General features: G+C 40.8%; 1 protein-coding gene across 1 annotated transcript; it reads left to right on the forward strand.

Moving 5' to 3' along the window:
• On the forward strand, positions 1-24,721 carry MELK (maternal embryonic leucine zipper kinase). Its single transcript, XM_054652426.2, is given in 19 exon segments — positions 1-182; positions 2,147-2,655; positions 2,909-2,932; positions 2,935-3,009; positions 3,295-3,380; positions 3,809-3,925; positions 4,444-4,587; positions 6,099-6,167; positions 7,258-7,350; positions 8,412-8,510; positions 11,391-11,459; positions 12,043-12,141; positions 13,154-13,240; positions 14,596-14,724; positions 18,064-18,289; positions 20,028-20,121; positions 20,556-20,724; positions 23,193-23,296; positions 24,402-24,721. Coding segments are annotated over 19 exon segments (2,553 nt in total). The 3' UTR covers positions 24,580-24,721.
• The last annotated feature ends 996 nt before the right edge of the window (positions 24,722-25,717 follow it).

A 25,717-nucleotide genomic window follows, 5' to 3' on the forward strand; every position in this document is an offset into this window, starting at 1 on the left:
ATGGCCATCACCACAGCCAACAACAGGCCCATTGCTCAGGGCACCCACAGTGAGCAGGGTACAGATGTTCAGAGCATGAGGGCTGCACCACACCATCACGAAGCCTATGTTGCAGGTGCAAAGGACAAGAACCAGATCTCTATGCATGACATTCCTCACAAGAACTACATGTGGAGCCAGAGGCACAGCAGAGTGCTGAGACTGGGCACACAGCATGGCTACATCAGCTTCCCTGGGCAAAGATGCAGGGACATGGCACTGGACAGAGCAGCATCATTAAATGCAACCTCAGCAGCAGGTCTCTGCTGGTGCACCACAAGACTGCAAAGGATCTGAGCATTGTGTCCAAGACAGAGCCTTCACAGGAAGTGAAGATGAAAAGTCCAGCCTGTGCAGAGCATAGACTGCCCCTGCTCAAGAAAGCCAGACAAATTTTCCAGGATTTTGAAAAAATCATGAGTCATCAGAGGGTGCTAGAGCTTCTGGAACCAAATTTTCCAATCATGCCACATTATCTGAGGAAGAGAAAGAGTGGGAAGACGATGGATAGCAAAAGCTCTGCCAAGGGAAGACAAAGAGCTGTCCCAAAATGAAGGCAAGAGACCAAGAACTGGCTGAAAGCCAAGAAAACAATGAGAAAGATCTGTCTCAAGGTGAATGCAGGAGATGAAGAGTTGGCACAGTGAGAAAAATACAGTGATAAAGAGTTGTCATAATGGGAATACAACAATGTCATGTTGTACAACAAAGACATGTCCCAAGAGGAACATGGGAATGACAGAGAGATGTCCCAAGGCAAATACAGGAGAGACAAAGACCTCTCCAAAGGGGAAGAGGACAATGACAAAAAAATTGCCCAGCAGGAAGACAACAAAGACATGTCCCAAGATGAATATCATTTTGACAAAGGCATGTCCTACTAGGAAAATGACAAATACAAAGAAGTCTCCCATGGGAAAGACAATGTCCCAACAGGAACAGGAGAAAGACCAAGACCTGTCCCAAGGGGAAGGCAGCAACAACAAAGAGCTCTCTCAAAGGGAAGATGACAATGAAAAAAAAAACTGTCTCATTGACAAGACAAAAAAGACCAAGGTCTGTCCCCCACCAGAAGATGATGTCAGCTACAGCACCTGGGACAATTCCTTGGGCCCAGTGAACAATGAGGACCCTCACACTGCTACCCAGCTAACCCTAGCTGTCTCAGCAGCATGGTCACAGAGGTAGCAGAAGAGGCAGCTAGTGACCTGAGCACTTCTTGCCCCAGTGGGTGCCACAGCCTCTGAGCCAGCTTTGGCCAGAGCTCCTGAAGAAGGGAAGCACCAGGCATCTCTTGCTTCTGAGGAACAAGAGGCAGCAAAACCAGCTTCTCTGGCCTTCAGTTGGCAGGTGACAGGTGCAGGGGCAGAGAGCCAGGCAGCTGCACTGCACAGCCCCTGCTGCTCACCCAGTCCTTCACCTCGCTTGTTAGAAGCCCATGCCCACAGCAGGCAGTGGGCAGGAACAGTTGGAGGTTTCCAGTCCTGTTAGTGCCAAAGTCCAAGGATAGAGCCTTTGCCAAGGAGGAGGAAGAATGGAAAGACTACATCAACTAAGATATGTCCCTAGAGGAAATCTGCAGTGTCTAGGGCCTGTCCCAAGTGACAAAAAGCTATCCCAAGAGAACAAGATCATGTACATCTACAGAAAAGGGACTCTCTAATCCTGCCCCCGCCGCATTTTGCCTGCACAGCCACATACCAGTCCAAGCCTTGCCTTGCCAGATGGAAGCCTATGCCCTCAGCAAGCAGTGGGCTCTTTGCTGGCAACAGCCATCCTGCTTCAGGAGGGCATTCCAGGCTCTGCACAGACTGTTTGGTGGCTCTGCATGGTAGCACAAGGATGGGACAGAGGACTAGCACCTTGCTGCCAAGGCCAGGCTAATCTCTGGAGGTATGGCTGGCCCTGAGCCTGTGCAGCATCCTGAGGGAGCCACACAGTCTAGTTCTGCTGTGGACATTTTGATAAAAGTTGATGATTTTGCAACCTTATTTTCCCCCATGTTTCCTGCCCATTTCCCCTCACATTTGCCATACTTCTTGTGTTTCTTCGCGTGCACAGAGCAAAGCTGCAATTCTGCATTAATGAGCCTATTGTCTATTAATAGTCATCTAAACATATACCTCACAACGGAGACTCCCACCTGCCCCGCGCTGCTCTGGCCCGGAGAGACTCGGACCGTGGCTCGGATACGCCAGCCCCAGGATGCCCAGGAGCGGTGCTGGGAACGGCAGCCACGGCCGGCCGGGGCTTTGGCGGAAAAGTCCGCGGGGAGCGGCGGGAGACACCACCTCCTCGGAGCAACGGCCTCGGCCGCCATCTTGTGCCTGGCGCCAGTCCCTGCGGCGTGGACCCCGCCCCAGTCCCGACCGCTGCTCCGGGGTACGCGCTTTCTTGGGAGAAGCAGACGTTTCTATCTCCGTAGGGATTGGTCTCGGCTGAAGCTGCGCCCGTTAGCAGCCAGCGGGCCGGCAGCACGCACCTTCCCACGCTGGCAGCCCCCACTCCCGGTCCCCCTCCCACCCTGTATACCGTGCCTTCCACGCCCGTTCCGGTTTGGCGGCGCGCGGAGATTGGCTTTTCGATCCCGGAGGCCGGAAGCGGGACATTTGAACGGTAACGGACTCTCTAGGCTGCTCCGCTGTGGGGTCGCTGCCTCGGGACGGAGTAACACTCGGGACGGCTCCTGCCGGCAGCGCCCCAAGAAACGGGGGAGGACTCGAGGGTCTTCTGGCCGCTGCGACTCGGGTCGCTGGGGAGCCGTGACAGGTCTGTGGGAACAGCAGCCGCTCCGCCTTCCCCGGGGGCTGCTGGTGAGTCGGTTCCTCTGCCCGAAAGCATGAGCGCAATCTGCGGTCTCCCCTTGCAGGTGCTGAGAAGAGCTGCCCGCGTCCTGCGGTCGCAGAATGGCCGGAGATGACTATGAGGAAATTCTCAAGTACTATGAATTACACGGAACAATCGGCACAGGTGGGCTCAGTCTGTGAATGCTAGCAAGTGTGTGTGATGTGTCCACTCACCTCGATGTTTATCTGAGAGATTAACTGTTACTTCAGAGTCTGTGGGTCATGTTTCTCGGTGTATTTTGCGGGTCACAACTGTGGAAGTGTAACTGGAAGGTAGTGGCAGCAATTGCTTCCTCCTCTAGCAATGGTGCCACATGCTGTGCATCATATTTGCTTCAGGGCAACTGAGATCAGGATGAGAAAGCTTGTCACCATGTAGAGCTTTATACATTTCTTTTTTAAATTCCAGGTGGGTTTGCAAAAGTAAAACTTGCACGACATCGTCTCACTGGTGAAAAAGTTGCAATAAAAATCATGGACAAGCTCGCTTTACAGGTAATCCAAAAGATACTTCAGAGGTGGTAATGTGCTGTTCCTGTGGACCTCTCAGGAGCACGGATGCAACCTGTCACTGTGGGATAGTGGTAGATGCTGTAAACTTGAAAGGATTTTAATGATACCAAAAATCCTGTGCCCTCATGTGGAGAGGGCAATATTCCCTGGCTGTAAAACTGAGGCAGTTACAGCTTTAAATATTAAGTAACTAAATAAACTACTGTAAGTCAAACAGAGTGCTGATGAGAATAGTAGCATTGTATATCTGCCCCTTTGGGTTTTACTGACCAGTGTGTGAGGAGGGCAGGTAAGCAGTGACAGAACTGATGCTGGTTTGAGTTTGAGCAGTTCTGATGTGCAGGCTTACTTTGAGGTACAGGCTGTCAAACTACTTGGCAATTTCATACCTTGCTGTTGTGATCTTTTAGGATGACTTGCCTCGTGTTAAATTAGAAATCGATGCCATGAAGGACTTGAGTCACCAGCACATTTGCCGGTTGTATCATGTGATTGAGACACCCAAGAAAATATTCATGGTTTTAGAGGTAAGGAATTGTGTTTCTGCTATGGCAAAAATCTCTGGGTTTAGCCGTAGCAGTAGATGGTAGTAGAGTCCAAATGAAACAAGTCTTAGAAAATTATCTCAATGATGAGTGCGTCCAAGGTGTTGTAGTTTAAAAATGAAGCTGATAATGTGTTCTGTCTCATTGTAAAAGCCACTTTTCACTGTTTGCAATAAACAAACTGACTTTAATTCCCACCTCACACTCCAAAAAACTGCACCAGCAGGATATGTGGGACCTGAGAAGTGCCACCAAATTGTCATGTCTTAGGCAGTTTCTGTCACCTGTGCTGGTTGTGTGATATGGCTGTGGGAAGCATCAGGCAAGAGTTGGGCTCTTGGTCTTGTTGGATCTCTTGCACACTGGCTGGGTCCTGCTGGGATTAAGTAGAGGGAGAGAAAGAGAAGAGTGCCTTCCTGCTGTCCAGTGCCCTTGTTCATGTTTACATTTCATGACGGTATCCCAAATGTATTCTTTTTTTTTTCTTTGCTTTCATGCAGTACTGTCCTGGAGGAGAGCTGTTTGATTACATAATTTCTAAGGACCACCTTTCTGAGGAGGAAGCTCGCATATTTTTTCGTCAGATTGTTTCAGCAATTGCTTATGTGCACAGTCAGGGATATGCCCACAGAGATCTCAAACCAGTAAGTCTGAACAGTAGTCAAATTTGCACAAATAATAATGAACACCCACTTTTATTTCTCTGAGTGGAGCTGGTGTGAGTTGTCTTCTCTGTTCTCCTGTGCTTAGAGCTGTTTAGTTAACATTTGCTGAGAAGCATTATTTCTACTTATTGCTTTGTTCCTCAACTGAGCTGGATGTAGCTGTATCTGAGGAAGGCTCTTCCTCTGGAAGAGGAACAAAATGGTGCACTTCAGCTGAGAGTGGAGCAGGCACAGATTTGATTTTGACTGTTAGGCATTTTTGCTATCCCCTTTATTCCAGCACGTACCCAGGGAGAGTTGTTATGGTTCCTCTCTATTGTGCAAACTGTTCTGTTCTGACATTCAAAGGAAAATGTGACTCCCACACTGTAAACAAGTAAGGACAGAGGAGGGATGAGCCACAAGACTGATCCTGTGGCTTTGCTGTGACCACAAGATTTAAGCGTGGGTTTAGGGAATGGAAGCCTTGAGACTATTTCTCCTAGAAGGGGTTAGAAGTTTGCATGTTCAGAGACACTGATAACTGAGAAAAGCAAATTCTTTGGGTACAAGCGTTTTACTTGACAGCTCAGGAAATCCTTGTCTCCAAAGAGCTTTTCGCCAAGCAAAGCCTTCTGTGTCCCTCTTGGAAAGATTTGGTTTGTAGCTGGAGACCTGAGTATTCATAGGATTGTGAGATAACTTGGTTGGGAATTGACTTCTAGTGGCTTCTGCTTTTATCTCCTGTTTAAAACAATGTCAGACCAAACTTCTTCATCCAGGCACATCTTGGGCCTTTCCCTAGGACGAGGCACCATAATTTGCTGGGAAACCTGTTAGGCTCTTAACTTCTTTCTCATAAAAAAGGAACTGTTTTTAGCACCAGTCTGAATGTCTCCTGAAGCTTGTTGACTGTCATCATCCCACCTTCTGCTTCTCTGGAGGGGCTGGTGCTGTCTTTATGCCCCCTTTGTAGGAATGAAAAGGCTGCCAAGTAGTCTCCACTGAAACTTTGTCACCTACAGGCTGAAAAACCATCTCTCCCTCAGTGTCCTCATGGAAAAAGTGCTCCAGCACCTTAGACAGGCTGGTTTCCATCCACAGAGTTGACCTTGGTTTGCTGTCTTTCCTGTGCTAGAGGGTCGGCAGAAACTGAATGTGCTGTTCTCAGTGTGGTGAACAGAGGGCAAGTGGCTTTCCCCATTTTGCCAGCTCTGCTTCTTTTCACACCATCTGTGATATCACTGGCTGCATTTTCTGCTAGGGCAGGCTGCTGCATCACAGTTTTTGCTTTCTGTGTAGCAGCTCCCTAGGCCTCTCTGAGCAGGTAGGAGCTTGTATTCCCTGTCTGAAATGTAGGATATATTCATCAGCAACAGACCAAAATCTCCAGAGGAGAGCTTCAAGTAATTATGGCTGGTAATGGCAAGAAGAAATAGGGTGAACGAAAATGTGGTTTCTTGGATACCTGGCATTATGTAAGAATTCATTACCACTTTCTCTTTTACTAGGAAAATTTGCTGATTGACGAAGAACATAACCTGAAGCTGATAGACTTTGGACTTTGTGCAAAACCAAAGGTAAGGATGTCAGTTGCTATCATAGCAGAGCTTAATTAGCTACAGCGCGCACATAAAAATTGCAGGCGTGCCTTCAGGGTGCAGTGCAGAGCCTTGCCCTGAATTTGAGCGGTTGGTGTAGTTGTCCCACTGCTAATTGCTTAGTAGGGCCTTACCAGAGTGAAACAGTTTTTGTGCACAGAATATCAGTTTTTCTCCTCCTGCACTTCATCTTTCATCCCAATATAAGGCACATATTGCCTTGTGTGTAGAGTATCTACTACCACAAAGGCTTGCACTGTAAAGCTTATGTTGGTGTCCATTTGCCTCCAATAATTTTCAATAGCATGTGTCATTTTCATAGGATTTCTCTATGTGTGGAGATTGTGGATCAAATCAAATAGATTCCCCTTACCTTTACAAAGTCTCTGCATCCACATGGTGGTACTGAGTTGTTTATCAAGTTTAAAGTTTGTTTCTATGTTGCTGCTCTGTTTGTCATCTTCACATATGAGATGGGTGCTGGGAAGAAGGAATTTAATGGAAATAAGATCTTACAGATCCAAAGTCCACAGATTGCTTTAGCTGAGTCAAGTTAAAGCACCTTGCAGGAAATCAGGAGTATTATACCACAGTCTTGGTGATACAATGTCATCTCAATCTTATCTGCTTAAAACAAAGCCCAGGCTAAGAAATAACACGTTTTTAATAAGGAAGTATTTTAGTGGCTCTTCATGAAGTTATTGCCTTAAATATTGATATAAATATCCAACCAGCCTCCTGCCCGGTAGCTCCTGGATTACTAATGCCCAAATTCATCTGTTTTCTTTCTGGTCGTAAAGGGAAGTATTCCTATCACAGGAGGAGCTGCAGAAAAGGCTGCTGGGAGAACATGTGAAGGAGCAGCTTGGGATCTGAGGGATATGAGTCTCCTGGTCTTGGACAGTTTTTGCCTGGTGAAGCCATATATTATACCAAAGCAAAATGTTAGGTGACTATATATAGACAGCATTAGAAAATGAAGCTTCTGAGGCCTTTAATATGTTGTTGCTAGAAGAGACCATTTGTGCTATAGAAATGTTTCTTTGTCATCAGTTTTATCTTATTCTAGGGTGGCCTTGATTACCATCTGAATACCTGCTGTGGAAGCCCAGCTTATGCAGCACCAGAGCTGATTCAGGGCAAAGCATACATTGGCTCAGAGGTAGGTGATAAAATTGTAGGTTAGGGTGGTTTTTTTCCATGCGCACCATGTATTTAAAGCTGGTGAGATTCAGATAAACTCCCCTGGTGTCTTTCTTCACTGTCATGTTGCCTCAGTGGCCCTCAAAAGCTGTGTGACTGAGAGTAGTGACAGCCTGGAATGGCTCCTGACCAAAGATTATGCACCTGGCTGCTTCATCTCTGACTAATCCTTCACTGTTCCCAGGTGTTGCTCTACAAAAAATAACTGTCATCTACCACATTATTCCAAACAGCAATTTGTTCTGTTAATTTTCCAAGTCTTGTTGCAAATTTCTATGCCATCTCAGTATCTTGTGTACTTTGCCTTTGAAATCTTCTATGAAAACTTGCTCTTTTTACTGTGCAGTGTACTAAAATTAAAGAGAACAAAAACTGTAGCATTTATTCAGCTTTGATTCCATGTCTAGAACATTGGGGTCTGCTACATGCCCTTGTCAATCCATTCAAAATGCTGCAATTTCAATCTCCTCAAACTTCCTTACTGTCTGTGCTGTTGGATGGAGTCAGTCTTTTTTCCTTTATCTCCTTTGTACTACTGTCCCTGACCTCTAAGTCTTGCTTTCTTTTAGTTTTTCACAAAATTGGTGCTTCTCAAACCTCCTTTATCTTTATGACTGAAGTGAGAGTTGAAGTATGAGGCACGTAGACCTTGTCATGTTCATACAGAAAAGAAACAGTGTGACTTTAAAGCTGATTGTTACTGTACTGACAGCTGTCATAATCACAAGTACTTTCGAGTACAAAATCCCTTCAGATGAGTTTGATTTCCTTTTTGTCACTGAATTCCTTGTAGTTTGAAGGTAATGCAGCAATTTGGTGACCTAAGAAAAAGGGTAATGGTTTTACTAGTGCTCTAGTTTCAGTGAATTGAAAATTGTGTGCTTTCATGAGTTCTGTCCAGAGTTAAGGAACCTACTTTCCACAGGTTTCATGTGGGCTTTGCCAAAAGGACACAATGTGATCAATCTCTAAGCTATTTTAAGCAGAGGAGGTTTGTGAACTCTCACTTTTATTTTTTAGGCAGATATTTGGAGTATGGGAGTACTGCTGTATGCTCTGCTGTGTGGCTTTCTTCCCTTTGATGATGATAATGTCATGGCTGTCTACAGGAAGATCATGGTAGGTATTGATGATACTAGAATACATGAGGAACAGGAATCACTAAGCATTATGGGAAATTTTTACTTTCTGATTTGAGCAAAAAAATTTTATCTGCTGAATTTTGTTATATTTTGCTTCTCTTTGGATCAGTACTTTGTGGATTTGTTTCTGTTTTCCCTCAGCCTGTGCAGTACTCTAGCTTGGTCCTATGATACAGTAGAAAAGTGAGTTTCCGGAAAAGCATTTTCTTGCTAGTGAGCTGGACTTTTATATCTAAGTGTTTATCTGTCTTCTCCCTAAAAATTACTAAAAAATACTCTTCTTGAATGTCAGCCACTCTCATGTGTAGGAAAAGCAGGATTCTGCATCTGCTATTATACTTTCCTCTTCCAAAAGGAGTTGAATAAATAGTAAATAATACGATTAAGTCATTGATTCTTTCCCTCTAAACTCCTCTTGATGTGGCTAAACAGCTGTTGTTCCTCATCACATATGCATCTCTGCCAGCCACTTCTGAGCTGCCATAAGAATCTGTGTTAATGAAGCTTGGTCTGAGTTGGATGATGAAGAGCAGTGTAGAGTAATGGCTTTGTATTCCTCTACCTCATTCTCCTCTCACCAAGAGTCTGATCTGTCTTTAAAAAGACAAAAAACCCTTCTTGAGAGTATTCAAGGACTACTTTGGCAGGGGGCAACTGATGCTGGTTTGCACAGGAAATGTTTTCAGGGGGCAGAAGAGTCTGAGCTCTATGAAGCACCTGATTATTTCAAGAGAGTGGATTTTTAATCTGGAATTGGAGTACACTTGAGTACCTTGACAGAAGGAAGTACCTTGACTAGGAAGCTTTGTTTGAGTTATTGAAGAGAACTTTAAAAAATAAAAAAAAAAGGAAAAAAAGCAAAGACTATCTAATACAAAGAGATTGTGTAAAGGTGCTAATGTTCAGATGAGATGCCAGTATTTTACATGACTTCCCAACTCATATAGTACTAGAATATCTTGAGTTGGAAGACAGCAAAAAGGATCGTTAAGTCCAGCTCCCTGCTCTTTGCTAGACTACCTAAACCACGTGATTAGGACTCTTGTCCAAATAATGCTAGCAAGCACTTAGTTTCTCAGTGAAATTGCCATTAAGTAACAGGGTTGTTGAGCTGCTTTTCCCTCTCTGCTTGTGGTGTGAACTGTGTTGTCTACCCAGAAGGTCGGAGCACATTGAGAACGTGTCCACTTGTAAGCATGCTGTCATAGGATGACAAAACCCTTTTTGGTGCTCATTACACCATAATGCAGAACCAGGTAAATGAACCAACTGCTTAAGGCATTCATTGAGCTGAGAACTCAGATGTGAAATGGAGATCTTAATTAAGAGTATCAAAAATTATTCTGTGTAGTTACCATAGTCCAGACTGGACAGGAACTATGAACTGAGTTGTTTGTAGCAACACAGTGTCTGGCAGTGGAATGAGTTGAAATGAGCTGAAACAACAAATGAGGTTTTAAAGCTTGGTCTGGGAGCAGTCAAAAACTAATCATGTTAAGATGCATACTTGCTATTTCCACTCTGAAATTGTTTTCATTAAATGTGGTTGGGAATTGAAAATTGTTTCAAATGAGGACACCCACTATTATGGAATTAGTTTCACACATTTTAAATCCTGAAATTTATTGTAATCTCATCTCAAACCTGTTGCTCCAAGTCAAATCTGCTGCTTGAATTTAAATAAAATCATATGCCTTACATGCAGTGTTAATTCCCTGGAATTAACTCTTCATTTGTGAATCAGTGGCTTGACTTTTTGACTGAAAAATTAAGCTGTGGTACAACTACTGTAAAAAAGATTTACTTCTGGTATGACCTTAGGTGCTTGGCAGATATCATAACCTATTTACTATTCAGTATTGCCCACAATACAATAGATGAGAATTGCTCTTTGTTATGTTGGTGTTCTGTAGCATTATACTAAACCCAAAATGTAGATTACCTGTGTTACTTAGTTTCATAGTAAAGCTATGTTCTAAAACAGCCTACAGAACTATTAGTAAATAACTTACTAGTAGTGTCTGTAAAGATGTAACTGAAAGTTGTTAATCTGTGATGTCAACACAATGCATACTGTACTTAGAAATGTGGCTGCATATGGTACCAACTGTTTTGTTATTAAGGCATTTCTCTGTAGAAAGAAAAATGCCATTACAAAGTTATGTTACTTGACAATGACTTTGTATTGATTTTTTCTTTCAGAAATAAGTGATTCTTGGTGGTGAATTTGGTTTCGTTTCAAGCTACTGTTATGCCTCACTTCTGGGAGTCGTTTTTTTCAATTTTCTTCTAATCAAAAATTAAAGAAAAACAACTGTAAATTATTATCTTGAAAAAATCTCACTTGCTAGATCTGTAACCCTTCTCCTGTCTGCTATATGAGATTGAAAGTTTAGCATTAGATGTAACCTATTCAAAAAAGAATATCTTAATACCGAGGATGGTGTAATTTTAGTGTCTGAAAAGTAGTGAATTCAGGGAATCTTCACATTGCAAAGTGCTAATATCAGTCATTCAGAATCCAGTATGTTTGCACTTCTAGAACTTCAGTATGAAGTTCATAGCATGAACCAAGGCAATGGAGAAAGGAGCAGGTTAACTGCAAAAGTGAGTGGAAATGGAAGTATCACACAAGCAGAGTGGACAAAAACCACAGCTGGTGATTCAAGCATTTTCCTTACTAATGCTGCTGGGTTTTAGTACTGCCATGACATCTATGCAAGTCATTCTTTAAACAAAGTTAACATCTTCCTACTGTTCTATTTTTTACAAAGTACAGATGTCACTATTGTCCAAGTAACTTAGTAGTTCCTTTTGAGGTTCAGCGTTAGTTCTAAATCCTCTTCTTTCCTTGCAGAGAGGAAAATACAGTACTCCAAAGTGGCTCTCTCCTAGCAGTACACTCCTCCTTGACCAAATGCTGCAGGTAAAGGTTATTGTTTCTGTTCAATAGATGTATAAAGTACTGTGTAATTTGTTCAAAACGTTACATCAATGAAATATTTAAAAATATTCTGTGTTTAAATAAGAAGTTTAATTCTTGCAATTTTTAAAGAAAATATTACCATTGCCTTCAGCAAAAAAATTCACCCACGCATATTTCTTTGGGAAATATGTTTGATTTCAAAAATAATTACCAAAGTTTACATGATTTAACAAAGTCTTCAAACAGCATGCACTTGGTTTTTCATCATGTGCTATAAAAACAAGAGTTGTTTTGTAGTCCAAATGTATGTTTGGACTATATACGTATACATATATATGGACATATACACCTAAGGAATAAAGCCAATGCTACATATCCCTGGGAGATCTGCTGTAGCTGTAGGTTCCATAACTGCTCTTCACAGCTAAGATCTTTGGGTGTGAGCTTCCTTTTGTGAAGCTCTGAAAAAGTACTCGTTTCTGGTTTTGTCCCTAACCACCCTAACATTCTGGGTGGAAGATAAATTGTTTCTTCACTTTTTCTCCACAATTTAAGTATCACTTTGATTTTTATGGCACACCAGGTCGATCCAAAGAAGCGGATTACAGTCCAACACCTGTTAAGTCATCCTTGGCTCATGCAAGGTTTTTCTGATGCTGTTCAGTGGCAAAGTAAATACCCAGTAAGTACTTTGGTCAGATAGATACTAAAGCATTTCATGTAATATTTGCTGGCTTACTACCATCCTCATAGTGCGTGGTATGAAATTGTTAGAAGCTGAACTTTGAGATGGTTGTGGTTCTTTTCTGATTCTTTTAGCTGTCAAAATATTTTTACTTGGTCTTGATTTCTCTTGAGGAGAAATTTCAAAAGTATTCCTTATATTCTTTAGCTGAATATGCAGAATAACTGAATTCTCATCAAAAAGTGAAGTCCTTCCACATATGAATGACCAGCTCCTTCCCTAGGCTGCTTGATCAGTACTTTCTTTAATTTGTAAAACACAAATATTCAGAAGGTCATGCTAGATATGGTTATAGTTTATCTTGTATGTAGTCCTCAATGAAAATTGGAATTTTCAAAAATTCCAATGAAAATAAAAGAAATTTAAAATTTTCCAATTTTTAATTGGAAAATTTAAAATTTCATTGAAAGAATATTCATCCTGTCTCTCTGTCACTTGTTTTACTTATGTGAGAGATGAACGCAATATGGAGAGGAAAAAAAACAATAATAAAATAATCTGGCTGTCAGCAGAATGTGCCAAGTTCCTGCATGTTGACAGTCAATGCTTCCTATTGCCACTAGATGCCACTGTTACCCCAAATAAAGACAGTTTGACTGCGCTCACACCATCAGCGCAACCTGGCTCTGGTAAAGATGGGCATGGCTCATAGCTTTGGATATTTATAGGCAGATGAAAGCATACCTTCCATTCTAGTAAAAATCTTACTGGCTTTTGGGTAGCTTATTTGAATTTATAAGCTCTCACCTGTGAGGATTGTGGCTGTGAAGTTGTTGAAGTTGTATGACTTTTTCAGTGTTTAGCTGTGATACTAAACATTTGAAATACAAGGTCTAAAATCATCGACTATTAACTCAGCCCACTGGGTTTCACAACAGTGTCACTGTCAGATATGGATTAGGGGGTAAATTGAAAACCTCACATTTCAATATCCATTGTGTTGTTGCAGCTGGGGCATCTTGATGAGGACTGTGTAACAGAGCTTTCTGTATTTCATGAGCAGAGCAGGGAGACTATATTGCAATTAATAAATGAGGTAAGAAGTTTGTCAGTGATTTACAGTAATTAAATACAATAATAGAGTAAATAAATTTACTGTGTTACCAGATCAATGCTAACATATTCCAAAGTATGATATTTTACATACATTTCAGATTTAAGGAGGCCCTGCAGAACTCTAGAATCCGGCTGTAGCTTATAACTACAAGCCACTATTTCAGAGGATCAAATTTATTTATTTCTTTTTCTCTTTTAATTGTGATCTTCATGTTCTCTGAATCTTACTATTTGCTCTATCCTACCACAATGGTAAAATCCTTCTGAATCTCTGAAAGTCAGAATAGACTTGTATAAATTTATAGTTGAACAACAGATACCATTTCCTGGGTTAACTCTTTTTGCTTTGAAATTGTTCAATAAAGAGTAGGAAAAGAAAAAAAAAATAGAAATATCAACAACACCCATGCAGTCTAAAAAATATGGGGCTTTTTCAGTTGCTATTCACAGATTTCTAAAAACAGTGAGTATGTTTAATCATTTTTGATGACAAATTACAAAAGTTGAACTGAATACTTCTGGAAGAATTGTGCAAATGTTAGCACTAACATGGCAGGCTGTTGAAAAGACTTAAAACATGATGTGTACTCCAGCTTTTACCTGAATCTGAAAATTCTTCATTAAAACTCAATTATCTGCTTCTTTGTACTTCTTAGCAGTGACAATAATTTTGGGTTTCTGAAAATACTTGGGTTTTCCACATAACTGTAGCAGAAACAGACTTTTTAAATGTGTGTGATACTTAAAACAGACTTGTGGAGTTAATACTTTTTGTTCTTCAGTTATAGCAAATAATCAGAATAACCTGTTTACAGAGGCAAAAGTCCTTCCAAATAAGTTTATGATGTTTACATAGTCCTTTCCTGGAAGACTTCTAATCCCTTATAGCTTATTCGAACTAACTACATTTGATGGGCTGCAAACCCATCAAAAGTGGTGTGTTCCTCACACAGAGTTGCTGAAAATCATGCAAAAAGTTGGCAGTTATGAAAGAATGAGCAGGAGTTACTTCCAAAAAATTTATACTTTTCCTGAAGTCAACTGAATTACTAGCTTTGCATTCACTTCAGTAGATCTTCACTCCAGCATTTCCATGCTACTTCATGAACTACAAACTTGCAAACAACCAACATAGTGCCTTTTTCTTGATTTCAGGCACGTAATGCAAATCACTTGAAGTCTGAAATTACAGTTATGTGTAATTAGGGTTGCATATCAGGTAGAAAAACTTGTAGAGACATAGAAATACTCAGAAGGCTGTGCTTGACTTGTACTTGCAATGTTTCCAAATAGGAGATTAAAATACTTTTTCTTTCCTTCTCCCTGACCCCACAGTGGAAATATGACCACATGTCAGCAACATACCTCTTGCTTCTATCCAAGAAGGCTCGTGGCAAGCGTGTTCGTTTAAGGTTTCCATGTCCAACAGAGCATGCCAGTACCGTGATGTCGACAGTCCTTGAGGTAAATATGAGTTCAGTAGGACAGCGTCTTGCTTAAAATCCTGCTCTGCATTGGCAAAGCTCTGCCTGAAGAGACATTCTGGTGCTCTAAACATCAGGAAGAGAGCATGAGCCTGAGTTTAGCTCAACTGGTTAGAGCATGGTGGTAATAACACCACAGGGATTTTGATTTTGTACAGCCCATTCACTTAAGAGTTGGATTTGATGATCTTTGAGGGTCCCTTCTAACTCAGAATATTCTGTTAAGTACACAGCCAAAGTCTTGGGCATTAAAGAGTTCAGTGGTCTCATTAACATGATTTAGCAAGCTAGGCTGCTTCTCTGGATTGACTTCACTGGAATAGCCATCTATGAGGATTTGATGCATCAGGTGTTGCACAGAATCCCTCCTTGTTAATGGGCTCAAATCCCCTCTTTTGTGGCCTGGGTAATTCCAGATCTTCTTCTGTGGTGACTAACTGCACTCTGTTTGCCTCTGTTTTTTTCTGCCTTGAGGGTTGCATTTGGTAAGGAAAATCTTTTGATACCTCATGATATGTCACCTGGGGAGTGTTCTCTGAGATGACATAAGCACTATGGGAACTGGTGATCAAATCAGAGGGAGTCATCCCTTTCTCATCTGTTTCACTTGAGAACATAATCCTAGAGAGGAAGCTGTTTACTTTGAGTAAAGGAAATGTGTTGCTGCTGTTTCTCTAATGATTGGGATTCTGAAGTTGGGGGGGGAATTTAGGGGAATTTCTATTCCTGTAGTTTGGCAGTGATAGGGCCTTTCAGAACATGGCTAGAGTTGCTAAACTCCTTGTAACATTGTATATAATATGCAAATGGATGTGACGTCAGCAATATTAGTCTATTTGACAAATTCCAAAGCATTCAGTAGAGTTGCAGACTTGTATAAGCTGTTTCCCCTTGAGACAAAGCATCTGTGAAATGGTCTGAGTGTGCTGCTTTCTGTGTTAGAGGTAAGCACTCAGAATAAGTACCTTATGTATCTGATTCAGTTGCGTGTAAATCATTTCAGTTCACCCATACAGCTTTTTTGGTATGAGAATTCTAGGACTACTAGAGCTGCATAATAGATCATGAATCGTAAGTGTTCCTGATTATACATAATGTGATTTCTGTGATCATGGTGGGTTAGCCTTCTACACTCTTGATGATTAAGGTGGAGTTTCACTAGGTTCAGTTTTTCTCAACTGTTAAGCTACTTCATCTCTAGTGATGTCCAAGGTAAACTGGCAAATGCTACTAATTTACATATGCATTATGCCTTCCCAGATGATGGTGAAATTCATGCCTACACAATACAGCAATCTGTTAGTCCTCTAGCAGTGCTCAGAGCACATTTAACTTGCCTGTGTGTAGCATCTGGGTGAATATCAACTGAATTTGCTGGAACACCCAGCTAGCAAAGCTCTCTAGCTGGACCCGCTCTAATGTGAAGACAACAAGGCAAACAGAAGCTGTTACTTAGCCATTTCTGAATTTGGTGGCACAAGCTTGTACATAACACTGCTTGACTTCAAGATGTTTGATATAGAAACATATTGCAAAAATAGTCACCGTGCCATGAATTACATTTAGAACACAGCAGCTGACGTATCCTAATCATGCATTCATAATGGAATGTGATTTCAACTACAGTATCAGCTTCTTGTAGTTAGCAACCCTCTGGTAAGGGCTTTTGAGTAAGGTATCATACAACTCTAGAGCTTATCAGACAGCTCTCTATTCCAGTAGTAATGAGAGATCTGCTCATTGTGATATCCTTGATCATGGGACAACAGAAAGTTACCTACCAGCAGAACATAAGTTACTAAAATGTCATCCATTCCAGCTTTTTATAATGGTGTCCATTTCAGCCAAACACTGACAATTTTAAATTACTCTGTAGAGTTTTGCTGTAAGGGTATGAAGTAAATCCTTGGGAAGAGTTTCCTGTAGGTAGCAAAAAGGTCTTAGAGACTAAGGATGCTTTGATATATACCTGCTTGTATGTGGTGTGAACAATGAAGGTTTGCAACCTTGGCTGAAGTTACAAATCCCTTGATTTAATAACTGACAATTTTTTGGGGAGAGCAGAGCTAGCCATCAGATGAAGGGCTCCAAATGCTAGTTCCAATTAGTGTTGTGGATTCAGCAGTCATATGTTTTGGATATATGTGTTTACCTTTATCCAGCCCCTTTGAAATGTTACTTCATTCTTCTCTTGGATTCTTTACAAATTATTACTAGGACTTTTGGTAAAAGGAGGTTGTGGTCCAAGCCTTGAATTCAAAGGTGGCTATTTTTGTGAGCTGCTTCTCTTCATGACACTGGTCAAGAAAGATGATTTGGCAATAGTTGTTTGAGAAGAGTTTCACATCTGCTTTTGATACAAATGACAAATCTATAACACAACATTAAAGTCATGTTATAACACCTAGGTCACCATCATGGGAACTTTCATTATTAGGAACTTAGAAATTAGATTTATACTTTAATGGCAGTCTTTTCTGATGAAATCTTACTTTTAAGTGTACAGTGGAATCTCAACTGAATTTTTCTTTCCAGTCTGAAAAAACTGTGAAGATATACCAGAGTGCAGGGAAGTGCCATGGGCATTTATATTCATGGAATTTACAGATAGAGCCTCACTGTTTGAAGAATCTCCATCTGAAAAATTTGATAGAAATACTCATGGAATGCAGCAGGTGTTTGATATGGTGTTCTTAATCCAAAAGTTCTTTTCATTATACATAAAAATTACTGGATATGCAAGTGTTTGGTAGAATCTAGCCTAGTGGAGTTACAAGTGGAGTAAAGTGTTCTAAATATATAGCTGAACATACATTGTGCCTTCTTCTAGCTCTAGGTAATTTGACTAAAACTTAAACTTTGATCATCTAGAAAATGAGTAAATAAGGATTTTAAAACCAACAGGAAAAAAATAAGGTGCAACAAACAAGGTCTCAGACCTAGGCTAGAGCTGGAGAAGTCTCTGAAAAAGTGCAGCCTCTCTATATTGGACAAGAAAATCAAATGAAGCAATTAAAATTTTACAATTAAGCCAAAGGGAAATTCCTACCTGTGCGTAGATGAGCTGGTGAGGAATAGCCTTAAATGTGCAAGCTAAAGAATTTAGAAGAGCTGGTAAAAAAGCAGCAAATTACTTGCAAACCTTATAAGCGAGTTGTTGAAGGAATCAGAAGTATTGAGGAGTATTTAACTATTGCTCTATAGTCAAGCATTGTATGATATTTTTACCCTGCTTCAGAATTTTCATGTCTATAATGTTCCTGAATGTGATCAGAATACAGCAAGGATGGCTTTTTTCTTTTTGTTACATCTCTTGTAGCATTCGAGGCCTGATGCCCAACTGGAGGATACGGAATTCACACTGTCAACTCCAGTGACAAGAAAAGTGGCATCAAAGAAGCATAAAAATAAAGAGAATGTTGAGACAGTGTCAGCTTTAAGAAATGAAATGCCCTTTGCGCTTCCTACTCCTAAGACTCCTCTTGCAAAGAGTCAGATTGAGACACAGGTACAAGCTGTTCCCCTTAAGGCAGCTGCTTTCAAAGGTATGTAGAATGTAACTAATGAAAGGTTAGAACATGTATGTTGCTTGGGAATTACTGAAACTCAAATATAAGCACAATGTTTCTTCATCCAATACATCTATTCTGGAGCACTTAAATTTTTTTTCTCTGTGTACCACCCAGTTTCTTCTAGTACATCTGGTAGGGTGCTGCAATAGTTTTAACCATCCATCAGGGCATGTTACTTGTATTGCTGCTCACAATTATCATGTGTGAGCCCCTTTTGGTATACCCAAACAAGGAGCCAAGCATTCTGTTGTTAAAGCTTGCACCTGGTTCCACTTTTCTATGAAAGTTGAGATTGCAGTTTCCTCAACACTGTTTTTCCTTTGTGATTACCTTGAATGAAAATAAAAGCATACTTTTAAAAATTAAAGCATACTGCTTTAATTGCTGGTTCTAAGAGAAATATAGCTTTTGGATTTCTTATGGTTGCATATCAGTATTTTCATAGGGGCCATCCAGTATAGCAGTGAAAATGCTTCTGTTAACAATGTGTAGGTCTTGCAGCTATGCAATAGACCACAGAAATCTGTATAAATTATGTCAGCTTTTCTGAGTTACCAGAATTTTCTGTCATCAGCCTTTCTCGTTATGTACATATCCCATATGTTCATTACCATTTAGTTCAATGATTATCATTAAAGTTTTGGTGTTGATTCTGTAAATGCTAACTCTGTCCTTCAAATGCCAAAGGCTCCTTGCAATAGGAGACTCTTTCATTTCAGGTGCTAAGAAGCATTGTTCAGGAACAGTAAGTTTTTGCAGGATTTGAGTAATAAGGGATTTTGAACATACTGCTATTTAATGAGATCATTCATAAAGAATAGCAATACAGAAACTAGTTTATGAGTTTGCCTTAAGATTGTACATAACTTGAAATGTCTGACATTTGTGTATATCTAAAAACAAGAGATACTACCCAAAATGGGAAATGTAAAAACACTTTTAGCTCATTTATTTAGTGACATTTCTGAGGATTAAACAAAGAAAGCTAATTCTTTGCCACATTTAAAGATCTTTGATTCAGGAAATAGAAAAGGAAAAGAATCCACTGGAAATTTTGAGGTTGTTTGTCTGGAGCTGAGTGCAATTCTGTAGAGAGCTGAAAATTTGAACATTGAAGTTGGCTTTAATTGTGACAACTTATTTGCTGACTGTTTCACTTAGTGTTTTCTCCTGCACCTTTAAAACCATGCTCTGCAGACACTGACTTTTAGATCATTGTGTAGCATGTACATTGTATATTAAACAATGTATTTAATACTATTTTTATATTATTTTTATACTACATAATATACTATTGTATATTATGACTATATAAACTTACACCCCTCATATAAGGCAAACAGATTACTGAAGAACACAACTAGTCAATGCAGCAGATTGCTCCATATTTATTCATGGACCAGCAGCAGAGCAAGAAAGCAATTCTAGTCCTCAAATCTCTAATACTGAACTGCAATAGTTACTCCTAAGGTTTGACTTGTAGAGCCCTGGGGAAATCAGTGATAGTTTTAATTTGTAGAGTAGAGGTAGTATTAAAAACATATTTTATAATTCCCAAAATATAGACCTGAGATAGAAAAGGGGGTCTGCTGTTAGAACTACAGAATTGTAGAGAACTGTTAGAATTATTAATAATGAGAAATCATCAGTGAAGAAGAGAAGATCCTTTTACACAAAGACATATCTGGTTTGGCTTGGTTTTTTCTTTCAGAGAGTCAGTTCACTGCAGTCACCCCAATTAAGAAACCTGCTAACCCAACAAATGCAGATGAATTGGCAGCAGATGAGATTCTTCCTGAAAGAAGGTAAGTGTCCAGTTGTTTGTGTACATTCATGATTCGGAGCAGGACTACCTTAATCCATTTGCTGCCTAGGAAGCCCTGTTACAACAGCAAGCTGCTGTTCCTATTCTTTCAGTAAAAACCTTTCTAAAACCTCTTTTTACAGTCACCAGAAAATAATGAAGGTAGAGAAAAATTTTAAAACTATGTAACTCAATATAATCTATTTTCTATAACGTAGGTGCCTTCTTCTTCCAGGTCTCCAAAGAACTGCAATTTCTAGATACATCTCTGGGTTTAAACTTCAACAGGCTTTCAAACAGAAACTCCTATAATACATTGTACTTGATTTCATTTTCTTTGTTCTGTCATGTCTGGTAATATTTTAGTGACATCTTTGAAATAATAGGTTTTTAAGACTGAGGGAAAAATAACAGATTAATTTTTTCATGTAACAGGTGTCAGTCAGTGGATTTAGATCTCAACCTTGCACATGTGGATAGCAGCCAAAAGAAGAGAAAAGCTAAAATATTTGGAAGTCTTGAAAGAGGCCTAGATAAAGTGATCACGATGCTTACACCAAGCAAGAAGAAACGATGCACTAGAGATTGTCCAAGGAAACTTAAGGTATGGTTGCTGCAAAGGTCTTACTTACATAAAGCAAGTATTATTATAATAGTAAGTAATTATGTTAGTTATGTATTTGTTGTCTTACAATAATTATGATTGAAAACATCCAGTAGCTTCAGAAACGGTTTTGTGAAAGCTTCTGTGACCTGTCTTGCCTGACTTCTACAGTAAACTGCTCGTACAGTATTGCTGATAACAAGACAGTGCCCCAGTTACCACGTTCAGTTCGTCTGGGGTTCAGGCAACAGATCCAGGGAGGAGTTTGGCCCTTGCTGCTTATAGCCCATCTAAACCAAATGTGAAGGAAGCAGCATGGTTTGAAAGGAGAACTACTGGCTAGTTTTTAATCATGTTATTTGTATAGACATTTGTCTCTGTCTCTCTGGGAGCCTTTCAGGAGCCCTGGGCCAGTCCCAAGTCAGCAGACACTGGGGGGCAGCCCCAACACAGCTGACAGCGGGGAGACACTGTCTGTACCCCGAGGGTACTGAGGGTACCTGGGCTGGGGGCAGACACTCTCTGTGTGTGCCCCGAGGGTACTGAGGGCACCTGGGCTGGGGGGAGACACTCTCTGTGTGTGCCCCGAGGGTGCTGAGGGCACCTGGGCTGGCAGGGAGACACTCTCTGTGCCCTGAGGGTACTGAGGGCACCTGGGCTGGGGGGAGACACTCTCTGTGCCCCGAGGGTACTGAGGGCACCTGGGCTGGTGCCTTTGCAGCAGCAGAGACACCAGAGACATCGGTAGAAGATAAAGGGCCAACTCTTAGCAGGGGTTAATCCAAGGTTTTATTAGGAGTCCCAAAGGAGCTCCTGCCCCTCAGGGGCCTCCTGCCGAGAGCCCCGGGAGATGTGCCAAGGTTACATTTAAAGGGAGGTGGAAACCAAAAGCAGATAACATTCTACCAACCATTAAGTGACCCTAAGGGATGGATGCTGGGGGATAGACATTTAGGACAGCGTATGGGGCAAGGCTTGGGGAGCTGACCCCCAGCCTCTGGCTGATCACTCGATGACTTGGACTGAAACTTCTGCATGGAGGGATGGGAGGCTGAGTGATTGACAGAGAGCCAGGGTGGGGGTTTGGGGATGATCTCATCCAGGGAGAGGGATAACACAGGTAAAGGGAGGGGAGTACAGTCTGGGATAAACCATTTGGGAAAAATATGGGAATACAAAACTACTTCCAAGTATTACAAAGTATAAAAACGCACTACAACAGACATTGCTCACTAAAATGTGAGACATTGCTCACTAAAAGCCTTTTCTCCTTCTACTGGAGAAAAGGCGCAAAGCGTGCACAGGTTGATGGCCAGTTGTGACAGAGGGGTAAATAACAAGAGACAGTTAACAGGCTGTACTGAACTGAGGGGCATAAAATGACCTCATGTTCAACCTCAACATGAGGAAGAGCTTCTTTACATTGAGGGTGGCAGTGCACTGAAACAAGCTGCCCAGGGTGGTAATGGAATCTCCCTCTCTGGAGACATTCTAAGCCCACCAGGATACATTCCCGTGAAACCTGCTTTAGGAGACCCTGACTTGACAAGGGGATTGGATTGCATGATCTACAGAGGACCCTTCCAACTCTAGTGATTCTGTATACATTGTTCAAATGCAACTTAAATACTTCAGAAGCTATACGAGAAAATATTTGTACTTGAATCTTTAGGCAACATGTTTGAAAAACATAATTACCCTGAAAGAGGGCAGGTTGTTTATCAAGGCATAAGCAGTTGTGTCAAAGCAAATGATGTGTCCCTTCAACTAACTGGCTGCTGGGATACCTACTACACACTGAGAACTGTCTGTCAATGATGCATGTTCAGGACAAGATATTGGGCTACAAACCTGACCAGCCAGTCAGACAGGAGTCTAGACTGTGCAAATAATCCAGGAAGCTGAGCAACTGGAAGCTGTATTCTTTCTCTAAATGCCTTTAGTCTCCTGCCTCAGTTTCTCTTGTCTATAGTCTATGCAAAATTCCTGAGGCACGTTGAGAGATGCTGGGCTACAGTACCGCAAGACAGTGTTATGTCAGAGGGCTGTGTATATTTAAATCCAAATAAAGACCACAAGAAGCACTTTTCAACTGACTTTGCATCCTCATCCTATGTTAATTTTTCAAGCTTTTTTTTCAGTCTCATCTTCTCTGGACTGCTTCTGTGACTTCAGAAGCCAGATATAGGACATGTTGTAACCTCTTTTCTTTATACATGAAAAGTTGCCTGGCGCATTGCCTGCTCCTTGTTATCAGAAGCACTATGTCTCAGCTTTTGGCCATTTCCCAGCTCTGGACCATACAGCAAGGTGATAGTTTTGGGATGTTGAAGCGTTTGTCACCATGGTTAGCTGATCTGAAACTTCCTTAATGAAAATTTTTTGCAATGTCTTCAGTTTTAGGAGAGATTTTTATTTTTTTACTCCTTGTTTCAACAAGCCAATGTTACTCCTAATTTTACTTTTAGGCACATTGTAACATTACCACCACTCATCTGCTGAATCCAGACGAACTGTTGAATGAAATAATCATTGTTCTTTCAAAGAAGCATGTGGAATATGTTCAGAAGGGGTAAGTGGAAAATATGATTAGTTCAAATTGTATCTATCTAAATGGTTACTAGTCTAGTCCTTAAAAAACAAAGTATTTAAACTTAGTTTCTTGACCTTATTGTAAAATAATCTTTATAGAAAGTGTACAAAGCACTAAATAAATATGTGCAATAAAACATGCCCAAACAGTGCAAAACTATATTAAGTGTCTTCTAGCAGAGTTCTTTTACCAACAGGTATAAACCAATAGTAGCAGGGTAATGCTTAGGAAAAAAATCACATCAGCCATCTCATGTGAAATTTTAAATACCAAAAGCTGGTTTAGGTACAGTCACATGAACAAATGGGACAATTTTGGAAAATAGTGTAGATTCCTTTTAACTCTCATTCTTGGCAGTTAAAAGACATTAGCCTTTAGGCAAGAGGTCAGTACATTTTAAAATGTGTGCAGAAGCCACACAGCTTTTTGTGGATTATTTGAAATTGTACTGTTTACTAGCTACACTAAGCTACTGATTGCTTAGATTGGTTCTTACTTTTGATCAAACGGAAAGACTATTTCCTGAGTTCCCAATGCATGAAATAACCAATGTGCCCGCTTTTCAATATGTATTTTCTCAAGTTCTTGAGTATTTCAGTGTTGGGTACTGGTAGAACATCAGAGTATACATGAATCCTCTGATGCATTTCCAAACTCATAATATGGAAGGATGCTGGATTGCACAGCAGCACCTGCTTCCATTGTAATCATTCAAACTCTGCATTCAGCTTTTCCTACTTTCACACCAGCTGAGCTGCAGCCAACAGAGTGTTCTTGTCTAGGAAAAACATGGGAACTTTCCATTGCTCCAGCTCTGAGGAGAGGGGCCATTGGCTAGCAGGGGTTCTTATGGCAGTGTGGGACATTGATGCTCCATATTGGTCCTAGGGCATAATAATAAATATGGTGCCCTGAAACTACAGTATTTACAAAGCTCTCAGGTGACTAAATTGTGGACTGTTTCACAATATTCTGAACAGCAATGGGGTATTTTATTTAAAGTGCTTCTACTGATTTAAAATAGCATTGCAAAACAAATATGAAATGGGTCAACAATTATTCTGTTTTTCCTTCTGTTTTGCAGTTATACCCTGAAATGTCAAACACGGTCAGATTTTGGTAAAGTAACTATGGAGTTTGAGTTAGAAGTATGTCAGCTCACTAAGCCGGAAGCAGTGGGTATCCGGCGACAACGGCTTAAAGGTGATGCCTGGGTCTACAAGAGGCTGATAGAAGACATCTTATCTAGCTGCCAAGTGTGAGTGGCAGAGTCTTTTATCACGATGTTTTAGAAAGGTCTTTTCAGACAAGTAATTCTTTCTCACACTTACAGCTATATGTGAAAAATCTGTCATCTTGGGTTTTTAACCATTACTCCTTGTACATATTCCTTCTGTATGCTTCCTTTACTATTAGGTTTATAATAAATGTTCTGCAACTGCAACTTTTCAGAAGCAAAATTCTGTAAGCCGTTCCTTTGCTTACATACTTTTCACATATCTGGGTTTAAAAAGTACTCATGTGCTGAAGCTTATTGTGGGATGTCTTCAGTTATCAAGCGCATGGTGCACAGTAATAGTCATTTGCATAATTCTCTTCCTGTCTCTGCTTAAGTAGGATTTATTGAGATCATTAACTAAGTCACAGCTGTGGTTCCCAGAGTTACACTATATGCTCAGTGTTGTACAAAATAGGACTGGCTTCAGTAAATGTGAAGTCAAGAGTGCTAGGATTTAAACTGATCCCATATAAAGTGTTGCGCTATCTTGTTATGAAGCCTCAGTGATGCTTAACAAGCCTGTGCACTTTCTGATGCTCTTAACGTGATGATAGGAGGATCTCTGAAGAACACCACCACCTTTGAACTGTTCTGAATGGAGAAGGTATTTGTCAGCCAACTGTCTACAAGGAATTGAGTGACACCTTTAAGAGAACTTAAGCACCAGAAATAAAACTAGAAATATGCAGAACAAAGCAAGAACATCTAACAGTTGGCTAGGGGGTTGCTATCATATCTTAAAAACAGATGCATATCTCCCTATGCTTTTGCTGGGTATTGTGTGGAGTGTTTAATTCTGCCTTTAGTTGTGCTACAGCAGAAACCACACCAGGCCAATCCCAAGTAGCAGCAGTGGGAAGACACATGCTGAAGTCTTTCTCTATGCGATGACATTTAGTATTACCTAGACAAATTGACAGTGTGCTGAAGGTTTTTCTTAAACAGGAGTTAACTGCCATTTACTGCATATAAACCCCACGTTATTGCCCCTTAGCTAAATCCTGAGGCACATCCACCAAAGGGTTGGGTGGGTGAGAGGGCTGAGCATTGCTGGAAGCTTGTATTGACAGACATGAGATCTGGCTGCTAATTAAAGCTGTCTGCTTGTTCTCTGTGACCAT

Source organism: Agelaius phoeniceus, chromosome Z (assembly GCF_051311805.1).
Source record: "Agelaius phoeniceus isolate bAgePho1 chromosome Z, bAgePho1.hap1, whole genome shotgun sequence".
Lineage (NCBI taxonomy): Eukaryota > Metazoa > Chordata > Aves > Passeriformes > Icteridae > Agelaius > Agelaius phoeniceus.